We start from the raw sequence: 23,562 nt of genomic DNA, 5'->3' as shown, positions 1-23,562 counted from the left end.
TAAAATAATTTCCTTAAAACATATTTTTATAAGAAAAGCCTTTTTTGGTGACAGATTTTTAACATTTGTGTTTCTTTTGTTCTGTTTTGCCTTTCCGCACACTATTATTTTAGTTCTTATCATTGTGTTGATCATTGTATTTTGTGATGCATTTTGTAAGTGCTAGAAAAATAAAGATATTATTATTTATCATTTAACCATAAGTTACAGAGCCCACACAAACCTTGCCACTAGAAAGAGCTTCAGTAATCTATAGATCAGAAAGGATATCCTACCAGAGATTGAGTCTGTTCTATCGCTCATTCTCCAAAAAACAATATCAGGATTCTCCTTACAACTACAAAGCATCTAATTTCAGGAATTTGGCTTCGAGCTGTGCACAAGATTTGTCAAATGCAACAAAGAGCTTTTTTTTCTTGTTACAGACGTTTTGTGAAAGTCAGCTGAAGATCATTCTGGCACTCCCCTTTGAACTCTTCAAAACAAATATATGTAACTGCCATTTAGGAAAGGGAATCAACTCCAGCGATGTGAATGAGTCAGGCCATTATTATTCAGCTCTTGAAATGCAACCCAAAATACATGAGAAATTGATTTTAAGGCACAGATTCACTTAAACAATCTATTCATAGTGTCATAATCTGATTGGTTTAAAACCTAGATGTATATTCTGATGGCTTATGTCTATTAGAAGATGGCTTTAAGCGTAATATTTAGATGCAAATTTTATAAATCTTAATGTTATAAATGTCTTCTGCTGTTTCCAAATCAGAGATGTTATACTGTACTGCAAGGTTTCCGTCGTCTTCTGTTAAAAACATCTTTATGTCCTATTAGAACTCTTATTTTAATATTGAGTAATTGGACATTTCAGGAATATTTTACTTCTTTTAATATTTTTCACTATGCAACGAGCTACTGGCTAAAAATAATTAGCCATTATTTCGTCCTTGCAGTGGAGGGTCCTGTCTTTTACGGCTCCTATTAATCTAATCGTCACCTGAAGTGAAATAGCTTTCGCCACAGGCAGGTAAACGTGATTCACCTCCCACACATACACACACACAAATACACACACATATGCACCCACACACACAGCAACCATTTAGCATTAGTGTAAGCAGTGTTTGTATGCTCCATTCTGTCACCTCCCACACGATACATTCATAAAACAGCAAAGGCACTGACTCAATAGAAGACATCTCCCCTTCTCTTTTCTCTCGCCTCTTTCCCTCTTTTAACCCCTCTGCCCCCCCTCATGTATCTGTGCTTTAGTCTCTTCTTCTTCTTCTTCTTCTTCTTCTTCTTCTTCTTCTTCTTCTTCTTCTTCTTCAACTTATCTCCATCTCTCCTTCCCTCCTACCTTTCCTGTATGTCTCTCCTCACCTACATCCTCATTCTCCTCATTCTCCTTGTCTCCCTCACACCATCCCCCCCCCCAACAGAGCTGGTTGCAGCCGGTTTGAGTCTGACAGTGGAGAGGAAGCTTCGACCTTTCACCTCAAGAGGATGGAGGGAGGGAGACAAGAGGAGAGGGATGATGGAGGGCAGCGGGATGGAGGAGGGTTGGAGGGGGGTGGAACTGCAAAAGGCGAGGGAGAGGTCAAAGAACAGGAGGGATTTGCGAAGAAAGAAGGGAGAGAAGAGGGGAGCTGGGGGAAGGGACTGAGAGAGAGGACGGAGGGGTCAGAGAGGAGAAGGAGTGATAAATGAAGGGAGAGCAGTGAGATGGAAGGATGAGGAAGGAGAGATGGAGCGCGTGAGAGGATGAGAGGGAGAAAAAGACAGAGTGTGAAGCTGCTGTGTACCTCCCTAACAAGCTGGACAGAATCAGCTCAATTATTAAAGAGGAGCGAGAGATTGGGAAAACACGCAGACACACAGACGTACATACACGCACGCACAGAAGCATCTCTCTGTGTCTGGCACACAACACGTACTCGCTGTGTCTCTCACACACACACATCTGCAGATCAACATACACATGTACAGTGTGTCTGATGTCTTATGCTTGTGCGTCAGCGTGTTAGAGTTATCTTTGTTTTTAGCGGCATGAGAGTGTGCGTACACATGTGTCTGGGTATGTGTGTTAAAAACAGTGAGTCAGAGGATAAGCAGAGACTTGTTAGTGATTCTCCTCAACACCCCCCCCCCCCCATACACACACACACACACACTCTACCCAATTTGGCTTCAGCACCGTCTCAGCGTTCCACCAGCGTGGCTTCAATGTCGTCCCATCAATATGAACAGATAATCAGAGCACTAAGGGGTCTGTCTATAAATCCCTGCTGTGAATATAGTTTTCGCCCTCTTCTCTCCCTCCCTTCCTCTCCTTCTCCCTCCTCTTCCTCTTCCTCTCTTGCCCGTTCCACCCTTGTTTCTAGTTCTCTTTCTTCTTTCCCTTTTCCCTCCTTCTCTGAGGAAGTGTATGCCCCCAAGGGACGAAAAGATTTGCTACCTTCCAGGAGAGAAAGAGATTGTGTGTGTCTCTTTCTCTATGTGTGAATGTGTGTCCTCTCCATGTGTGTATGTGTGTGTGTGTGTATGCGCATGAGTGTGAGAACACACACTTCCTGAGACAGAAAGGCAGAGAGAGAGGCATGGATGAGCAAGTGAAGAGCGAGTGAGAGAGTGAAAGCAGGAGGCTGTGGAGGGGGAGGAGAGAGAAAGAGATAAGAGAGAAAGACAGAGAGTAGTCGGGGAGAAGGGGGAAGATGGATGAATGTACTGTGCACTAAGTGTGTGTGTGTGTGTGTGTGTGTGAGAGAAAGAGAGAGAGAGAGATGGTCGAGAGATGCAGGTAGACAGAGAGGGAAGGAAGGGTTTCTTATCCCCTCAGCAGAAGTCATAATTTCTTAGAGCGTGCACAGATGTGTGTGTGTGTGTGTGTGTGTGTGTGTGTGTGCATGCTTGATTGTGTTTGTGTGTGAGAGTGTTACCTTGTTCAGGCTCGAGGCCAAGAATCCGAGAGGTACAGTTGTGTAGCGTTGGTGTGTATTGTGAGTAGCATGTGTGTGTCTGCCTGTGGTTTTTGAGTGTTGTGTATGTTGAGGCTGTGGCTGATGAGCTGTCAGTACCTACAGTTGGAATGTTCACAAGGCGGCCATTGTTGTTCAAACAGCCAGCAGCCTTCTCCTTGGCAACGGGCGCTGCAGCAGCGTCTCCCACAGCAACTGTGGAACAGGAGTACGGAGGAAGGAGGAGGAGTCAGAAAGTCAGGGCCGCAGCACCGAGGCCCCTCTCCAAAACACTGGCCTCAAGGTCTGAGTGTGTGTCGGGGTCCAAGCATCTGGTTTGTGTGTCCTCTGTGTGTGAGGTGTATGGATCACTGTGCTTACGTGTGTGTGGTTTTTAAGTGCATTTGTGAGTTCTCAACAGTGTGACGACATGGAGTGTGCGTCAGTGTGAGCGTGCATCTTGTGTGTTTCTCCCTGTTTGTGTGTACATGTCAGCTTAGTATGTGTGTGTGCACCTGCATAAACTGTAAGTGGGACTGTTTCTGTGTTTGCAACTAAGTGGTTAGTTTCATCTTCCTGTATTTGCATGTGTTTGTGGGAGTTTCCAGACGTATCCTTGCTTGCGCGCACATGTGCACACTCCTAGCTGTTCCCAGCTGGTGCGGTTGGTCACATGACCTGACTGAGGGGCGGCCATCAGCAGCGCCAGGAAACTGCCTGCAGGAGAGAGAAAGATAGAGGAGAGAGAGTGTTGGGCTGAGTTGAAGATGAGGGAGGGGTGTTGGGGAGTGGGAACGTGTGTTGTGGGAGAGAAACTGGGGGCGTGAGGTGTGTGTGTGGAGGGGTGTGCTAGAGAAATTAGAGAAAGAACAGTGAAGAAGAGAAGTGAGGAGATGGTTGAAGGAGAAGGAGGAAGGGGTAATACAGTCCTCCTTGTCTTAAAATAACTACAGCATGTAGGTTCCTGCAGAAACAACAGGAGAGAGACAGTCAGAGAGTGAGACAGTCAGATGGGGGTGGGGGGTCCTGGTTTTGTGTTGACTCGTGTTTCGAGCTACTTCTCCAGTCCCCCGTGTGAATCTTTGGCTGAGCTGCCACTGTATCTGGTCTGTGTGATGTCTGTTTACGTTAGATGTGTCTGTCTGTCTGAACGTCTGTCTGCTTTTTTGTTTGTTTGCACATATGGTTTATGTGTTGCTCTCTGTTCATTTATATGCTTTGTGTGCGTGCTTGTTGCGCGTGTGCGTGCACATGCTTGCTCTTGGCAGGAGATTTAGCACGCACACTCATGATGGAGATCATCAAGCATTTCCTGCCGCTGGGGAAGTGGTGTTTTTTGAAGGGCGTGGAGTGGGGGGTGGATGGGGAGGCAGGACGGGTGGGATGAGAGTGAGGAAAGAGAGGAGAGGTCAGAGTGAAGGAGATTGTGAGTGGGTGGGGGGTGAGGGTCTGTATGTAAGTGTGTTAGTGGGACTGACGTGAGTGTGCATGCAGCTGCAGCTCACCAAAGCCTAAAGTTCAGCTCTGTTTTTGAAGGTTGCCGGTGGTAATTTGTGTGCAAGCATGTCGGCCCCAGTAGTGTAATATATGTGTATAACATTCCACGCCCCCTTTGGCATACTTATACACATCTCAGGCTCTCAAAAAACACAGGTCTGTTGGGTTTGGATGTGCTTAAATTCTAGCTGTTCAGTGTAACTGCCTTTTGGGCTACAATGCACTGCAGTCAAGGCACGACCCTTTAACTTGAACTTTGCGGTTTTTTTTCCCTTTCATTTAGTTGAATTAAAACTTTGCACCGTTTGGCTGTGTATTGAGTAAATATTGAAAACTTTCCTCCCACAGTGGGAAGAAAGATAAAGCCTTTAAATCCAATATATCAACTTACAGTATCAGTTTAAGAGTATATCTAGGTACTGTTTAGTTTGTGCTTTTGTTAAATGAAGTTTGTTCTTGTGTTCTGTCATGCTGCTGAAGTTGAATAAAGGTTAAAAAAAGGCTTAGGGTTAGGGTTAGTTAAAATCACATCAATATGCATTAGAAATACATTTTAAGCTTGATACTCAGAGCCCTCTAATTCATGCGCAAGAATTTATTTGGAATATTACACACAGTTAGTGTTTACAGCTCAGTGGCCACTTTGAAGTGATGCTGTGTAATGTCATGTAATGTGTAATGTTTCATTGACAAAGTCAGACAGATGTTTATTATCTGGTATACAACATGACACACTTGTTTCCACATCGTTTTTGAATGAACACCTCACGGATGACTTGAGAACAGTTAGTCATCAGTTTTGTTGATATTTTTTAGAATTATTTTTCTCTCATTGATGTTTTTGTAGAAAACGTTGTTGTATTTTATGTAGTAATAATAATAATAAGCATAAGGAAAAAAATTCTCAACATCAAGAATAAAGTTAATAATAATAATAAACCTAAAAATGAAAGGACAAATTATAAGAAAGCCTTTCGATAAAGATAAGATGTAGCAAGCAAGAACACGAGGTCCTTAGGCAGGTCATTTCACAGGCGAGAAGCCCTGACAGCAAACGCTCGGTCTTTAGTCTTTAAGCGTGAGGTGTGAACAGCCAGCAGGTTCCTGACTGAGGATCTCAGGCTGTGCACTGGTTGGTAAGAGGATAGCAGTCCAGATATATATTCTGGGGCCAGACCATGAAGGGCTTTAAGTCATTCATAAAATCTTAAAATCAATCAATTAATGTGGGTTTGAGGCTGTCGGAGCTGCAGGTTGAGATGGCATTAGGGTTGAGGTGTTGTGGAGGAATGAGAGGCTGATGGTAGTTGCGTTTCTGCACAGTGTCGCTCAGCCTCTGTGGACCCCCCTCCCCACATCTTTTTTTCTCCTGGCCTCACATACACTTTCTCCATCTCGCCCCCCCTCTCTGTCTTATCCCCTCTTCTTCTTATCTGTCTAAACCTCTCTGTGGAGCTCCCCCTTCCTCCCCTCACCACCTCTCTCTCCTCTCCATGTCCCCCTCCCTTACACCCCCCCCCCCCCCATGCTGTTTCGGTGCTGCTGCCTGTCTCTTAGCAACAACTGCACACCCGTTAGAGCTCAGTGAGTGCTTTTACAAACACACCCAGGAAGACACACTTATACGCGCGCACACTCACAGACACACACACATGCGTGCGAGCACAAACGCATACACACTCTCACACACGCAGGGTCTAGTTCCTCATTGAGGGTTGATGCTGGCAGGCCTGTGAGTCTGCAAGCCTTTGTGGCAGTGAGATAGATGGCAGAGAATAGATATGCTGTACAGCTACCATGTACAGAATGATTGTTTCTCTCAGACTATGCACACCAGGGCAACTGCCCAAACTGTTCTCATCTCTGATTTCACACTGGCATGTGCGCACATACACTCTGTGGCGTGTTGTGTTGTTGTTGCCTTTTCTGTAAGAACACAAAAACTTTTATGGGATGAGAAATATAAAAGATCAAACATTTTTAAACAATAGTCCTATGAAAGCTGCTCTTTGTGAAACAGATTCAACATGTCATCATGTTGGAGCAGTGCGCACCATCATCTGTTTTTAAAGAGACAATAGTACGCCACTGTGTGTTCCAAAGCCTCAGAGCCATTCACAGTAAAAATGCACCAAAACGCATTTGCTACGTATGACGGGGAATATATTGGAATGGCAACTGATGGATGTCAGGAGTGTTTGCTTAAACAATGAATCATAGTCGGAGCGTTTGATTGGCTGGCATCTAAGCTCTGTCAGAATGCCCCCCGCCGAGCACAGTAGAAGGATATTTGCATGCGTGTCTTTGTTTTATGTGTGATCGTGCATGACTTTATCTGTGTGTGCGTGTGTGTGAGACATGTATGTCTTTATTTGCAAATCGATGTGTGAGCATGTGGGAGGATGAAACTGTGGGGGCATATTTGCATGTGTCTTTGTGTGTCTTTGAGTGACAGTGTGTGCATGTATGTGTAAGCACATGTGCAGCAATGTTTAATTAAAGCATGTGTTTTTCTCCTTCTCTCATACACCGGTCAGATGGAGCCCTAATTAAGGAATGCTGTTAATTAGACGAGAAAGTGAGAACGAGAATAGGAAAGAAGAGATGCAGAGAGACAGCACTGGGCATGGGAGGGAGTGGGTGAGGGGGTTAAAGAAAGTATGTGTGTGTGTGTGTGTGTGTGTGTGTGTGTGTGTGTGTGTGTGTGTGTGTGTGTGTGTGTTCATCTCCATGTGTGTTTGTCCCAGTTGTGTCATTCCTCAGAGCAGCAGAACGTTGAGGTTGGTCTCCTCGATGTGTGCAGCCCTAAACTCTGCTACAGCAAACTCTCACACGCCTCCTCCTCTTTCTCTGTTTCCTCCTCTCCTATCGCCTCAACTTTTTCTCCCTCCTTTTGCCTCTCTTCAATATATCTGCCTCTGTCTCTCCCTCCACTTTCCATTCCATACACTTTCCCTGTTTCAATCACATCTTTATCCCGCCTGCACTTCTTCTGTCTCTCGCCCTCTTTCATAATTTCTCGCCTATTCGTGCTGTTATTCGTTTCCCTCCCCTCCTTGTCCCCCTCTTTCTCTTTCTCTTTCTCTCTCTCTCTCTCTCTCTCTCTCTCTCTCTCTCTCTCTCTCTCTCTCTCTCACTCGCTGTCTTTCACCCTCCCTCCTAATCAGAGCCATATGTTGGAGAGGCAGAGGCAGTGAGATCTGGGGATGGACAGGATTGTGTTATATGTGCAGAGTGTGGTACAGTGTTGGAGCCTGCCGTGCGTGTATATGCGTGCAAGTGTGGCACACTTGCTTGTATTTGTGTTTTGAATGTGTGCATGCATGCAGACACGTGTAAGTCTGATAGCACGTGTGGTCCACATTTTGTAAGACTTGTGTGTGTTCTTCTGACAGTCTTTCCTTCCATTTCTCCTCTGCTCTGGGTTTCTATAATCCCTCTATAGTTCCTGTCTCTCTGTCATCTTCATCTCTCCATCCTCTCAACACCTCTATTCATCACCTCTCTGCTTCCCCCTGGTGGCTGCGATTATTCACACATTCTCATTCTTGTTGCACCCTCTAAGTCTAGTGCTTTGTAATGCATTTCAATAGTTTTGGCGAAACGTGGCATGCAGTATGAGTATGTGTGCTTTTTCACCACTACTCTATTGCTTATTATAATTGGTAAATTTCTACAACATCGACTCACTCACAATACACGATTCTGTGCGTCTGGTATTCATCAAGTAGTGATATATAGTGATTTATAGTGGCACTGGCTTACATGTGTACCTACAATCTGCTGGTACGCATCAACATTAAATGCTAACAACAAGTAGAGTTAAAAAAGCTATAATGCAAGTCATCCTCCAAAATGATTGCCTCTGATACTGATTCTAGTCTGGTCTGATGCATGCTGTGACATCATGTACTAATCTCTTATTCTCTTTTTCTTTATGCTCCACCCTCCTCCTCACTCCTTACTTTTTCTTGTTTTTCCCCCATCACCATTTCTCCCACTTTCTTTAACTCCCTGTCCCTTTCTCTGTCTGTCTGTCTGTGTGTCTGTCTGTCTGTGTCTGTCTGTCTGTCTCTCACTCTAGCAACCATGGGCAAAAGACAGGAGCAGAGGGGAGAGAGAGAAGTATGTGAGCTCTCCACTGCAGTATTGATGACCCAATGATCCCCTGCAGAACAGAGCCAGTCAGGCAGACAGAGTGAGGCTCAACTCAGAATCAAAATCAGAATCAAAACCACAACCATTCGGTAAAAGCAACCAATTGTGCAGGGTATGAATGGTAAATGTAATCTAATGTTGTAATGCTGCTGTGTGGGTGGCACAGTTAATAGAATAGAGTGTGTTACAAATTAGGTGTATGGCCCATTGCCAACAAATCTATCACACAACCACAATTTCATCTGGGCTGCAAATGTTTGATTTGAATATGTTCAGTGTTTGATGCCTTACAGAGACCAATATATTTTACAGCAAGGAGCTTTGATGAAATGTCTTAAATGCAACAAGGAAATGTTTACATTTGTGGACTTCCTATACACTTAATATTGTTTTACAAAATATTATAATATCATATTTTTGATAATATTGTTTTTAATTGTGTCCTCAGGGTCATTGAATTCTTCTTTCCTGTTGTAAGAGGAAGACGGCTACAAAGAAGAAAAACTGATTTACATACAGCAGAAAATCTCCTCCTTCATTACCAGCACTGAATGAGTAGCTTGTCAGATAACCTACATTCAGGCCACACTGGGGCTCCAGTGGGCTGTGGTGGGACTCAAGCAGAAGAAAAAGCGTGTGTGGGGGGGCTGGAGGGGCTGGCCGGGCCTGAGCTCTGGACCAGGGAGCTCGGGCTCCAGGCGGGGTCCCAGGATCCCTCTCATGATGGACTGGCATCGGTGACCGCCGACAACTTTCCCTCTTCTCCCTCTGCCCTGGCCAACGGCCTCCATCTACAGAGAAGGCTGGGGCACAGCACCTGCCGGCACAGGCAGACAGATACTCACGCTCCCACTGAGACACATACATTTGCAGAGACACTTAGAAACATGCAAACGCACATAGACCCAGATGTGCATGAACAGGCTGTTTCACACGCACACATGGATAATTGTGGACACATGGATATCAACCCACATAAGGTTTCTGTAGTGCCCGAGCTCTCCAGAACTCTCACACCAGAGGCCATACGCACAGCTTCACCTCAACCCCTGTCTGTGGCACTTGGCAATCATCGTGTCTCCACCAATCAGCGGACAGCCCCAGCCCTCACTGCAGAGAGGGACAATCCCTCAACCTTTTGTCCAGCCCCTATTGGTCCAACACCAAACACAGGCTCCTCTCCTCTTCCTGTGGAGGCAGAGAAGAAGTATGCACTCCGCAGCTCTGGACGGCCGCGCTTCCCCTGTCACCTCCGCAAATCCTCCCGCCTCCGCCGAAGCATGGAGGATGGGGAGAAGAGAGCAGGGAGGGAGAGGGGAGGAGAGGAGGAGGATGAAGTATTGGAGGAGAAGATCTGGAGGGTTAAAGAGGAGGAGGTAGCCATTGGAGAGAAAGAAGTGCATTCGTCAGTGGAGGCTGTTCTCCCCACAGCTCCCTGCCCTACAGACATCTCTCTTGCTCTAACTGTACCCAAGCCTGCTACTAAAGCTATACCCAAATCTGGGCCCAGACTTGGCCATAAACCTGGACCTAAATCGAGGTCTAGGCCCGCACCGAAATCTGTCCATAAAGCAGCTCCTAAAAGTGTGAAACAGCGTCAGGCAGCCCAGTCCATGGCTCAACGTGCAAACGCCCATCTCCCGTTTACGAACACATCCACCATCGTTGCACCTCTAACCGTGAAGCAGGAACCTGTTGCAGATTTGGGGGTATCTTCGACCAATAACCGGAGACGTGGGCGTTTTGTAGGTGTAAGTTAATTTAGAGTTATTCCTTGACATAACACACATCCATACCATGTATGAAATATATGTTTATACGATTTGCAATTGCATATGTTTCATGTTGGTCTCTGCTTTACAGGTGAGGAAGATTGTGGTCAAGGTGGCTCGTATTCCCGTCAGCCTTAGCCGCCGACAGAAGAGCTACAAGATTTCCAATTTGGAGACAGTCAAAGGGACAGAAAAAGGCAAGGATGGTGGTGTGGAGGGCTCAGAGGTAGTTCGAGAACCGACCGCACTTCTCCGAATGAAGAACAATGGGAAGAGTGTTATGGTGATGTTCCCACCTGGAGAACTGCCTGTTATTCTCAAGCGCAGGCGGGGAAGACCACCTAAACAGCCTCTGCCAGTCATACCGGGAGAGCTTCCGAATGCTGGGAATGCTGGTGGTAATGGAGAACAGCCCAAGAAGCCCCAGAGGCGGCGGCGGACTAAGCTCCCTTCCCCTTATCCATCCTATGTTAATGATACTAATGATGTGAAAACAGAGTATGGGGATGTTCTGTCCAAACTGGCCTTTTTAAACCGCCAGCCCCCTGCCACTGGCCGCTGCTCTCCCCCACGCTGCTGGACACCCAGTGAGCCAGAAAGCTTTCATACCCCTTTGGAAAACCCTGGAATATCCACCCTGCTCCACCGGCTCACAGGGTTTAGACGCCCCCGAGGTGGCAGAGGAGGGGGCACTGGAAGAGGTGGAGGAGGAGCAGGGGGGATTGGGGGAAGTGAACGCAACAAGAGCACCTTCAGTGACTTCTTTGAATCTATTGGCAAGAAGCAGAAACCGAGCCCCATGTCTGAGCATGGATTACCTAAAAAAAGGGGAAAGGGTGCGGGCGGTAGGGGAGGGGGTGTCGTAGGAAGTGAGTCTGGGGGAGAGAAAATAATCAAGAAGAAACGTGTCAGAAAAAATGGTGCAGTTAAAGGGGAGGAAATGTCCATAGGGCAGGACTGGCCCAATGGGGTAGGTGGCTGGGGGGAGCGGGGCATGGACAAGGACAAAGGTTTGGGTGGGTATCAGCTCTGTGGCTCTCCAAGAAGAGGCTTTTCCTCCTGTGATGTTGGAAGGGGAGGTGCCTATAGCAGCCCAGGAGGAAGCAGAGTGGTTGGGTCTGCTGGGGAGGACTCACAAGGCCTGTTTGCTGGGTATTTCCGGTCACTCCTCGACTCAGATGATTCGTCAGACCTGTTGGACATTGCATCCTCGCAGTCAGACCCCCGAAAAGCTTCATCCACCCCTGGTTATGAGCCATCCAGTCCAGCTACATGTCACAGCTGGTCCCCTGCATTCCCCAAGTGGAGCTCCAAGGGTGCAAATTCTGGGGTGGAGGGTTCATCTCACACACATTGCTCCTCAGCCAGGCCTCCATACAGCTATGGCAGCTTGGCCCAAACATCCCCAACCACTTCTGCCTATCCCAAATCCACTCCTCCATCTCTCTCACACTCTCCTAGCTCACCCCATCCCACCTCTTTTGGCCACTACTCCTCTGGCTACTCCTCCTCTTCTCCTGCAGTGTCACAGAGATCCTCAGACTGCAGCTTTGCATATGGATCTGGCAAGGCCACCACTGTTGGTCAAATGTGTTATTCTAACTATCAGGCAGCAGCCAAGCGAGGTTATAGTGGATATCCTGCAGCAGGCCATACCTCCATGGTGCGGGGGGAGTCAACAGGACCCACATCACCAGGAGGAGGGTACATGTCTGTGGCCAAAAGTAGCACCTTCAGCTCCTCCCCCTCTCCAGAAGGTTTCAAACAGTACAACTCCAATCAGTGGAGCTACAGGTAAATCACCCGGCGGCCTGTCATTATAAATTTGGCCTCTTAACACATAATTTAACTCGGTGGGAAAGTATGAAGTGCACTTTTTTTTTTTAAACAAACTAATTAAAGACAAAAGATCAACGATAGTTGCTTAATATATAATATTGTTCACCCTTACACATCATTTTCAATATTACCATGTCCACCATGTGCTAATGAAGAGTCGATACCTGACATAAATTAACTCAGGGCTAAAGCATGCACTGTTTTTATTCAGCGAGGAATCTATACAGGGATTCAACTAACGTTTATGTTCTTTATCGATTAATCTGCAGATGAGTTTCTCTATTAATCGTTTGGTCTATAAAAAAGTGTTTAAATGTCTTTTTTTGTTAGTCCAAAACCTAAAGATATTCAAGTTAATATGATGTAAAACAGAGAAAATGCATGAATAGTTTTCTCTTCAGGTTCCTCTTATTGATTGGGGCAACAAAAAGTATTGAAATTTAAATATCTGAACATATTCCCCAAGTGCGTTTGTATGGTTTTTTAACTTGTGTTGCTATTTTTCTTTTTCAGACAAGGTTATGGGGGCTGGTCAACAGACAGCTTTGGGCCTCACTATCACGGCTACAGTGAATATGGCTCCAATGAGTCCAAAGACATCTTGGATATCTCAAACTACACCCCCCAGAAGGTCAAGCGACAACCTTTTCCTGAAAGTCTATCAGAATCCTCGTCTGACTCTTCACATCTCGGCTCTGCAGCCACTGGTAGTGGACCCAGCTCCACATGTGGTACGTACAAACTGAATGAGGCTCCCTCTGTTAGTGGAGAGGGGGGTCAATCAAGTCTGTCCAGCCTGGAGAAGTTGATGATGGATTGGCATGAGAGTGCTTCAGGGCCCTCGTATAACTGGAGCCAGAACGTCCTCTTCCAGGGCGGAGGAACCAGCAAACCTGGTCGTGGTCGAAGGAAACGGACTGAACCACAATTAGAAAAAGAAGGAAGCTCTGCTTTACACTCTGATTCCCCATCTAGTCCCTCTCCAACGCCTACTCCTGGACCTAAGCGGGGAGGGGTTGGAGGACGGGGCAGAGGGTCTAGAGGAGGCAGAGGGGGTCTGTCTCCATGTCAGAGAGAGCGGCCATCAGGGGCCAAAGGCAGAGGCAAGGCCACCACTACATCTGGAGCCGTGACTGCTGGAGGTCCAGAGGGGTCTGGGCTGTTCCAGGAGGGGCTGGATTATTACAGCGGAGACAGTAGTAGCCTCTCTCCCCTGGCCACTCCCAATCCTGCACCACCTTCCACATACCTCCAGGACCCCTGTGAGTACCCTTCCCCTTATTCTGCCCACCCCTCAACACCTTCCTCTGAGGAGCGATATCCAGCCTTATACCCTGGAGAGTCCTCATCTTCCCTCTCACCCAGTGTCTCATCTCCCTCTTACCCTCCAAAGCCCACCCCTCCTCCACCCCAGCCTTACCACCCTGTCCCCTCCAGGACATTCTCCCCCTCGTGTTCTCCCTCACCACGGGTAACACCCCTCTGCGCCACTGCACTGAGCCCCTCACATCGCCCCCCTCCCAAAGACCCACAGTTCTCACAGTACGACTCTCCCAGCTACTGCAGCTCTCCCTATTGGTACGGACAGACATCGCACAGTGGCAGCCCAAGCCCGCACTCTCACAGCACACACTCAAACTCAGCCGTGCACACACACAGCAACCCGCACACAAGTCCCCATGGAAATACACATGGTAATCCGCTCGCTAGCCCAAATGCGAACACACATATGAACCCGACTCCCCATGACACGCACCATCACAATACACAGCCCCATGCAAGCCTGAGCTTACACACCAACACTCATCCCACCTCACTCCTCCAGAGCAGCCCCCTCTCCCACTCAAACCCCCACACTAACAATCAGCCCCACCACAACACACACACCAACCCCAACTCTCACCTCTCCTCCCATACACACTCCAACCCCAGCACCAGCCTCCACTCCCACTCAACACCCGTGCTTTATGAAGAGTGCAGCCCTCCCTCGACCGTGCCCCCCCACAAGCGGGAATCTGACCCCCCACGCTATGAACACAGGCCTCCGCCAGGGCCTGTTGCCTCACTCCCCATACCCCAAACCTCCCCTGGACTCCTCGCCCCATCAGGAGGACACTGGTGGCTTCTCCTTGTCCCATCAATCCTACCAGGGCATGGGACACCGCTACCCCTCCCAAGCAGCTCAGGGAGGTGGGGTGCTGTGCCAGCTCCTGGACACAGCCAATGATGACAGCTTCAGCGTCACCAGCCTGTAACAGCAGGTGAGTTTATTTAACCTTCATACAAAAAATGGACTACCACTAATAGAAATTCCCAGAGGATTGTCTGATACAAATTCATCCAAATAGATACACCAAATTGTAAAGCTAATCATTACTAGATATTCAATTGGATAATAAAGCACTATTAGTAGTATAATATATAATAGATATAAACATTTACAGTGGTTTCAGTTTCACAGAGCAGCCTCATCTAATGCGTATATAGAAAGTTCTGGTTAAATAACAATTTATTAATTGCTTTTGCTTGTACTTTGTTCATGCCAATTGTTGTTCATTTAATAGAAGTCATAGGTGGAATGTGTTTTATGGTATCGTGTGTCTCAAAACATGTCCATGTAAACTCTTAGATTGAAGTGTAAATCATAGAAATTAAGTAAACCAGCAACGCGTCCACAGTGTGTACACATTACTGTACGTACCACATTACTTTAAGCACCAAATCAAACAATGGAAAAATGGCTTCACACACAGTAAAGTATGTTTGCAAATACCTAAACAGTGGTAAAATATTGTCTCTCTCCCTCTCCCTCTGTTTTTCTTTCAGGTGCATTCAATCCAAGCTTTTACAGATTTGCAATTTTTGATTATTTTTAAGGAGACTTCTTTGTGAGAGACTGTGAAATGAAGGGCGAGAATTTAGCTGCCAGCTTTGGACAGTAAAGCTTTATTCTCCAGCATTGACAATCAAGATCAACCGCAATTTAAACACCCAAGCATGCACTGACACACACAAACACAGACAGACACACAAGCGCACACACACACACACACACACACACACACACACACACACACACACACGTGCAGATTAATTCACTACCTACACACGGACACATACATTTATACATGTGTACACTCACCCACACTCTATGCTGGAGTGAGGGAATGGCCAAGAGGAGCTGACAGATGAATACCAGACGCTGATGGACAGAGACAAACCTATTTCCTCACCCCTTCAAGTCCTTCTGTGATACATAGAGGACTCCGTTTCCCAGAAGTCTGTATCTCGCCAAATATTTCTGGTCCTGTTCTGTACATCTGCAATATGGATGAACACACTGCTCTCTCTCTCTTTCTGTTTCTGTCCTCTGTTCTCTCTTAACCTCCCCTCCTCTGCTAAACCAGCAACTGTTCTGCACTCGACCTACTCTGACCCTGCATTTCTGTCTTGTGCCCTAACCTGAACCGCGTCTGAGCCCAAATCAACTTTTTAAATACCATGAGCCTAGCAAATGTCCCGTTCTGTGCACTCCTTGTGTTGTGTCCCATAAGAGAAAAGTGGACTAAACCAGTCTCTGCTCTTGAAATACCAGCATCTGTACATACAACTTCAGCTCCAAGCCAGAGGCCCCCTCTTCACTCCGAGGGTACGTCATCAACATGCCCTCCTCAGCATTCTGCCATGGTTTCCCTGCTCTGGGTAGGAGGAGAGGACTGCAGCATGGAGACCCAACATCCTGTGTTTTGCTGTTTTAACTACAAGGGAAAGAGACATTGAAATCACACAACGGCCCCAAAGAGACTCTTGTTTTCTGTGTGCAAATGTGAGACAGAGGAGGGTGTGTTTTCTGCGTGACTGCAGTAATGCATGTATTTGTATGTATGTGTGCATTTATGTTTGCGTGAGTGCGTGCCTGTGGGGTCAAAAGGAGTGAACTCCCCCGACACCAAAAGTCTTGGCGGGGTCTCATTCATTCTTTCACTCTCTCCCTTCTTTTTTCTGTGGTCTTGTGTTGTTTGGTGGTTTTTGTGATGAAAAAAAATTGTATATCTGTCTGTTACATATCATGTATGTATCTGAGGTGCAAAATATTTAAATACACATTCTGTTCTTGCCATTGGTAATCTTGTCTATAGCAGACTGCTTCTTCAAGGGATTATGGGAGGTGTGAGCGTGTTTGTGTGTGTTTGGGCTTTACCCAGGCTGTCTGGGACTGCGAGTGAAAGAGAGTTCAGTCAAGGACACGATTCGACAGGGAGTGAAAGGGAGGGGAGGAGAGGAATGGATGGTGGGGAGGGGAGGATTTGTTGGAGGGGAAAGAAAGAAACCAGACTGAGGAAATCAGAAAAGAGTGTCAGAGAGGTTGCCACTGAAACAGATGTACAAAAATGTACTGTTTCAACATTCCTCATCCAAATAAGGAAATAGCGTTACAGCTTAAAGGGTGGTGGTACCAGAGTGCTGACAGGAAGGGACCTCACACTCATTTCCATGTCCTCACAGGGATACTTGCTATAATAGAACAAATATTGTACATCTGCAGTTTGTCTGTGTGCGTGTGTGTGCGTGTGTGTGCGTGTGTGTGCCAGACAGACAGAGAGAGTGAGAGAGAAAAGAAGCAGATAGGGGGGAGTTTACTGGCTGCATTTTGTGTACAGTTTGTCAACAGGCTGACTAAATAGACTGAGACATGGCCGGAGGAAGTGTTTGCTGTGACATTCCACTGTATGGTGGAAGGGAACACGCACTGTAAACAACGCTACATGACAGACAAAGAGGAAGAGGGCGCAGCTCTTTCAGACTTTTCTTTTGCACAATACAAAATAACAGCATTTTATTAAAATACAAATTATTTTTTTGCTGCCATGTATCTATTTGTTATAAAGTAATCATAGGTTTGGTAGGCTTTGTCTATCTGTCAAATAAAGTAGTGGAGTAATATTTAGTGGAGTAAAAAACCTCCTCAAAACTGTACTTAAATTAGAGAAGCCTGCTATTATTAGCCCCAAAGTGGGAACATGTGCAGTGTTACAGCAGCAAACTCGATAGTGCAATAACAAGAAGCATCAGTAAAGAAGTATAAATAAGTAGCATAAAAGACAAACTAGCTTATAATAACTACACAGACTGAACTGTTGAATTCACAGTAATGCACATAGGAAATAGTATTACAGACCACACGCAGTGCCTGAACTCAAGTTGTGTAATCAATAACATTACCTATTCAACTATTAGTGATAATGATAGAATAATATTAAGCATTCATGATATTACAGTCACTGTTCCTGAAAAAAGACGTTAAGTGTGGATTTTAAACCAACATTTAGGTTAATTTTAAACTATTGAGTTATTTATGGGCTAAATAAAGCAGCAGTCACTGTGCCAATAAAGCCACCGTTGACCGAGGAATGCGCTTCGTCATCACACATTTCCCCTGGGGGTAAAAGAAGGAGGAAAGAAAGAGGAGGGGTGTTCTCCTCAGCAGGGACTTTTCTTTGCTTCCCCTCCAGAAAAAGTTGAATCACAAGAGATGTTCTCCGGTGTCGCCACGGAGGAGGTATGCGGACCTGTGCGCGGTGGTGGGGCGGCGGTGGTCTCCCCCTCCGCTCGAGAGTACTACTTATTTTAATCCCACCGTTTCTCCTCGCTTTCCAACTCCTCGTCATCGGGCCACGGTTACCGCAAGCCCCTGGGGAGGGGGTGGTGGAGCAGCAGGAGGTCGCTTTTTCCGTTATCAGCATCGAACCGGGGAAGAACTCTCGCCAACGGGGATCCCCTTCCCGGCGTCCGAGTCTGGAGGAGGAAGAGGAGGAGGTAGAGGTGGAAGATGGGCAGAGAAGGGAGGGGGCACGAGCGTATGAGGATGAGAACGAGATGCACTCCAGCCAGGTAAGTAGAATAACACGAGAGATACATTTGAATTGAAATGATTGTGATTGTTGGCATTATTGCCGAACAGATATTGATATGTAGCCTATTAGAGTGACATAACAGCTATAGACTATTTGGGGAAAGGGACAATCCATTTTTTATCTTCACTTACAGAGTATTAGGTGCAACTATTGATTCATACAACTGCATTTTATGTCATATTGCTTTCCTTTACGCCACTTAAACAGAATTTGAAATGTACTGAATTTGAACTAAGAGTAAGTAAGGGACGGACAATATCATTCAGTGTATATGCTCAGTTTAGGAATACAGATAAAAGACACTTCCCTGATGCTGTGCTTTCCTCATCCGGTGTATTCATTATGCTGGGTCAGTTTGTGCAGCTCTGTGGAGCCGGTGAGGGCAGAGGGTGAGCACAGCACTGACCCCAGATCAGAGAGAGGTGACAGCTGTTCTCTCTTTCTAGCTGCCCTTAAAGTTAATAGAGCTTCATCTGTTTGTGTGTGTGCATCTGAACTCTCTACCTGAAACTCCTTCCCCTCACTCATCACCCCCTCTCTCTTTCATTCTCTTTTTCTTTCACTGTCTCTTTTTCTGCCCAAGGCTAAACTCTCTGACTCATTCTAGTGAATCATCAACCCCCTCCCCCCCCCTCTACTCACTGAGGTTGCCATGGTGACCACAGGGTTCAGTCTGAGTTGGGTGGGGGGCTTTTTATGAGTGTGTGTGTTTGTATGTTACACTGCCTCAGGAAAATATGTTACCACCAGGTCTGAGGTCAGAGGCTGTGACCTGCCTCCTCAGCACTCATACCTGGGGCAGGGGGTGCATGCAGCACACATATTACTATAGTCATTCCTATTTATTATTCAGTACCCTTCAAAATTCCAATAAATCTGTTGGTATTCCTTGCACAGTAGTATCAATATATTGATATCATGTATGTGTGCATGTTCCCAGATGGGACCCAGAACACTGGAGGTGCAGCCGTGGGCGGCGGACAAGCCGTCCTTCACAGCAGAGATCAATCGTATCATCACACATATCACCAAGCCACAGGTAGGCTACACAGAACATCACCCAAAACACCGTAGTACTGTCAATGTGTGTCTTAATGCACTTTTAAGGCCACTAATAAACACTACCTAACACAATTTGGACAATTCTAATAAGCAAGAAAAACTTTATTTATACAGCACATTTAATTCCAGGTGGAAGCACGATGTGCTGCACAATTCTAGAGCAACCACAGAGCTTGTACCCATACACACTATATGGATAGTGTTACAATAAAACATTAGATATAAGAAAACACAATTAAAATAATACATGTGAGTTAAAACCATTAAGAAATATGAATAACAAATTAAATAATTAGGATCAGCAACTGACCAATAAGACATGTGAATTAAAACCATAAAAAATTAAGAATAATAATTAAAACTAACAGTTGACCAATAACAAAAATAATATACATGAATTAAAACCAATAAAAGTGTAAAACAATGCAGATAATCAGTGAGACACGACAGGATGAACAATTATAAACTCTGAGAGGAAATATAATGTAAAGCTATAAGGGAGCTAGGTATACCGTATTACGTTTTGGCTTGTATTCATTTAAATAAGTCTGTTTATGACCTCTCATCACAGCTTGAAAGTGAGCTGTGAGCAGATTAAAACAAAATTTCCCTTTTCAGATTGATTTATTTGAATAATTTTCATATGCTTGAAAAGGTAAAAACTCTCTAGTATTTAATGAGGAAGAAATATTAGAAACATCAGAGAAAAACGTTACTTTCTTTGTGATCATTTTGTGAGCCCTCAGATTTGTCTTGTGGCCCCCTGGGGGCGGTTCCTGGGAAGCGCTGGTCAAATATTTTGGGCCCTCCCTGAAGGTCTCAAGCTGCACTCCTGCTCACCAGGGATCTACAGATACTGTAGCCAGGAGTTAGATCTTGCCAAGCCTTAAGCGTAATCTATAAAAACTTCACTTTTTCAACTACTTCACTTCTTCAACTGCAGACTTCCAGTATGGGGGTTAACATAGAAGTAATATGATCAGTCAGGCGCTGTCAGTATCCTGGCAGCAGAATTCTGCAAAATCTGAAGCCAGTGAGGACTTTCAGTTCCAGACTGGAAACTCCCATACAAGAGTTAAGACCGATATAACATCAAGTGCTGAGGAACTGCAAGGAAATGTTTTAAATCTCAAATATATTGTGTTAATTTTGTTCTGTAATTATTTAATTTGACTCTCAAAGTTACTCAATTCAAATCAGACTCGACACCATTTTATTGCCAAGTACGTTTTTACATAAAACGAATTTGCTTTGGTGTATTGGTGCATATCATAAACGCATAAAAGCAAATAAAAAATAGATTAAAGCAAGTATTTAAAAAGAACAAGAAGCACAAATATAGAATTAGAAAAAATACTATAAAAATACTAGTAAAGTATGATGATTATCTCCAACTGAATCTCACATTTAGGAATCATTTTTACCAGAAATTAATTAGCTTTACTTAATTAACTTGACACCCCTCACTGTCGGAAATGTCACAAATTTCACAAGACAAGCTTTCACCCAACTTCCTTTTTAACTTCCTCTTTTCTTAGTTGTGGGCTAATACTGCGTGAGACTGTTTTAAGAACACTATCCTGCTCATCTCATGTGACCCTCTCCTCTCCTGTCCTGTCATCCCCAGCTGAACTGTCCCATAGTGTTGTCTCCAGGTCAGGCTCAGGCATCGCAGCCCCCTGCAGATTCACCCCGCTGGCTGCTGTGTGCTGAGGACTGGCTCCTTCCAGCTGCAGATAGACCGTGTGTTGCATACTCCTTTAGGTGTGCCTATATGTCTGTACACTATGTCCATGTGTCAGTGCATGTGCTGTGATGCTTATGCATTCATATTGCTTGCAGAGTTGGAATAAACAATGCAATGCATATTTAATCATGCATGCTATAATCTTCAAACCACCTCTGTGCTCCAGTGCCTCTCTCCCTATCTTTTTTGTGTTTGTGTTTGTCTCTCTAGTATGGATGAGGGAGATGCAGACTTTCTAAAGACTGTGTCAAGGCTCGGATGTGAAGTCCACAGTTTTGATCCCAGCAACTCCATTGCATCTGGTGGTCACCTTGGCAACAGTTTGGTCAGTAACCATGGCGATGGAGGCGTGGTCAGCCAGCACAAGATGTGGCTGGAGTGGCGAGCTCCAAGGAGGCGCAAGCAGGAAACGAGAGGCAACCAGGGGGGTGTTTCTCAAACACTGGCAGACATCATGGCTGCACTGGGACATCACACAGTAAGACTCACACACACACACACACACACACACACACACACACACACACACACACACACACACACACACACACACACACACACACACACACAGGTTGTGTGTCTTTTCAGCCCAACATACCCAGAAAGCTCTCTTACTTTTACGTTCCCATAGCAACAGGGCACTGCGCCATCCCTGGCTACCATGGCAACAATTAAAGTGAGTGAATCACACACTGGCCCAGTTACATCCTGCAGCCACAAGAGGGAGCTACATACCTGCAGTTTGAGTATGTGTGGGTTGACATAATACGAAGTGGTCGAAGACATCCATTTACAAACATTCAGTTAAAAAAATTATTTTATTTTAATATATTTGGTTTTACTGATTTAAGTGTGTGTGTTTACAAATTATGATTTTTGGATGGCTATTTCATATAGAACTCAATTAAACTTTCTTCGCATTTCTGGAGATTTCTAAAGTAGTTTCTATTGTTAATACATGCTTGTGCAGTCCTACAGGATAATATCCAATCTCTATTCTCTTCTCTTTATTTTATTTTATTTAGGTTCACTTCCTGTATGCTGACCTGCTAAGTGCTGAGTGGCGAGTTTTCCAGAACTGGATTGAGTCGGAAACTCTGCAGAGTGTCCATCATCTGGTTGCTACAGTGCATCTGCAATGGGCAGGATTTGAGGTGGGCGGAACCAATGACGAAGTGCTCCGCTATTGGTTCAGTGTCCTACAGGGTCTCCAAGCTTCTGGACTCAAGCTGGTCCACAGCTCGGCAGGAGAGGGTCGCAGTGTCCTAAAACAGACAGTAGCAAATGTTCACAGCTCCTACACACTCAGCTGGGCCAACACAAGGCGATGACGCTGACACATGAATGAACACAGGTGTACACACATGACCGGACATTGTGGATGGTCTCATACAAGAAGAAGGTCAAACTTTAAATTGTTGGTGGTGATGCACTTTTCTTACAATCAACTTTTTTCTGACAGTTCTCAACATGATGACATCTCCCTCAAGTGGAGATGAAAATATCTGCCTTTGTGTGACTCCACCCTCACTGGAAATACTGTTTGTGTGTAGATAATATGACTAATTTGACCAAATATGGAGCAGAAGGTGGGCTTGCTGATTTAACTGGGCAACAGTGCAACGATATAATAGGGTTACATATTTTATTTTGTTCACTTTGAACATAAAAAACATCAGATACATTATGTGTTAATTGCTTCAATTGCTGGATTGTCATAACTATTCCTAATTACCAAACAGTTGTCAGGCAGGTACCTACACATTTGTTTTATAGAGAGATTTTATCAATATCATATCAAACAGTGTGACTTATTTTTGCATTAATTTGATCCAGCTGTTCTTTGAATGAAGATTCAACAGATGATGTAGATTCAGATAGATAGATTATTTATTGTATTTGGGTACATATCTATAGCCCTTAAAATGCTTTTATGTGCAATAATTCTTTATATTGAAGAGAATCTTAAATTATATTGAGACTAATAATACCTAGTGTGAAATATGCAGAGAAGAAAACAATGAAACAATGTTATAAACATGTATTGATATCACAATAAAATACCAAATAGAGCCAGAAGTCCTTACTTTGTCTGTATTTGGGGAACCCTGATCATCAACAGGTTGTAATTCAATAAAACGATGGGTTAGAGTTCTCAGTTTTTGGTTTATATATATCATATATACATGACGTTGACATTTGTGGCATCTGGCAGAAACTGTGTGAAAGGGCGTTATAGTTGAATGAAATGAGGTGATGAACTAATTAATTATCCATTTTCCTCTCTAGATATACCTAATCCTCCTTTGTTTAAGTGTATATATGTTATATACATACGGAAGTTACAACTCATGACTTTATATTGAGGTGTATTCTGTTTTATAGGAGAAGAAAACAAATATGGACTTATAAGGAGGCGCTGTAAAGATCGTGTGGATGCAAAAATAAGAATATAATTGTGGTTTATGTGATAGCGAAGCTCATTTTAAGTCTAGGTATGTGTGTATTTCCAACACATTTTAAGTGTAGTAATTCAGTAATAGATTTTCGTTTTCTTTTTCAACACATTTACACTTAATCCATAAAGCAAAAATAAAAGCAGTGGCTGCAAC

The 23,562-nt window shown here is 44.9% G+C and overlaps 2 protein-coding genes across 2 annotated transcripts in view; both read left to right on the top strand.

Moving 5' to 3' along the window:
- ahdc1 (AT hook, DNA binding motif, containing 1) overlaps positions 1–16,353 on the top strand; it is a 19,054-nt gene extending 2,701 nt beyond the window's left edge. The window contains 5 exon segments of the mRNA XM_029443619.1: positions 9,064–10,366; positions 10,479–12,181; positions 12,740–14,240; positions 14,242–14,487; positions 15,053–16,353. Of these exon segments, the coding sequence (XP_029299479.1) occupies positions 9,167–10,366; positions 10,479–12,181; positions 12,740–14,240; positions 14,242–14,481 (4,644 nt within the window). The 5' untranslated portion in view covers positions 9,064–9,166 and the 3' untranslated portion in view covers positions 14,482–14,487; positions 15,053–16,353.
- Positions 16,354–17,725: 1,372 nt separating this feature from the next.
- On the top strand, positions 17,726–23,022 carry LOC115015288 (methyltransferase-like protein 24). Its single transcript, XM_029442437.1, has 5 exons — positions 17,726–18,118; positions 19,082–19,180; positions 20,831–20,967; positions 21,161–21,428; positions 21,976–23,022. The coding sequence occupies exons 1-5, from the start codon at positions 17,789–17,791 to the stop codon at positions 22,279–22,281; spliced, it is 1,140 nt and encodes a 379-aa protein (XP_029298297.1). The 5' UTR covers positions 17,726–17,788; the 3' UTR covers positions 22,282–23,022.
- The last annotated feature ends 540 nt before the right edge of the window (positions 23,023–23,562 follow it).

Source organism: Cottoperca gobio, chromosome 11, assembly GCF_900634415.1.
Source record: "Cottoperca gobio chromosome 11, fCotGob3.1, whole genome shotgun sequence".
Lineage (NCBI taxonomy): Eukaryota > Metazoa > Chordata > Actinopteri > Perciformes > Bovichtidae > Cottoperca > Cottoperca gobio.
The sequence above is the reverse complement of the archived record's forward strand: the minus strand, read 5'-3'. Positions and strand labels throughout refer to the sequence as shown.

What these genes read in the sequence shown, in the direction of transcription:
- LOC115015288 (XM_029442437.1), top strand. Translation starts at nt 17,789, where the DNA reads ATGCGGACCTGTGCGCGGTGGTGGGGCGGCGGTGGTCTCCCCCTCCGC. An exon ending in ACGAGATGCACTCCAGCCAG is followed by an intron (nt 18,119 to 19,081) that starts GTAAGTAGAATA and finishes GCATGTTCCCAG; the next exon opens with ATGGGACCCAGAACACTGGA. An exon ending in TGTGTTGCATACTCCTTTAG is followed by an intron (nt 20,968 to 21,160) that starts GTGTGCCTATAT and finishes TTGTCTCTCTAG; the next exon opens with TATGGATGAGGGAGATGCAG.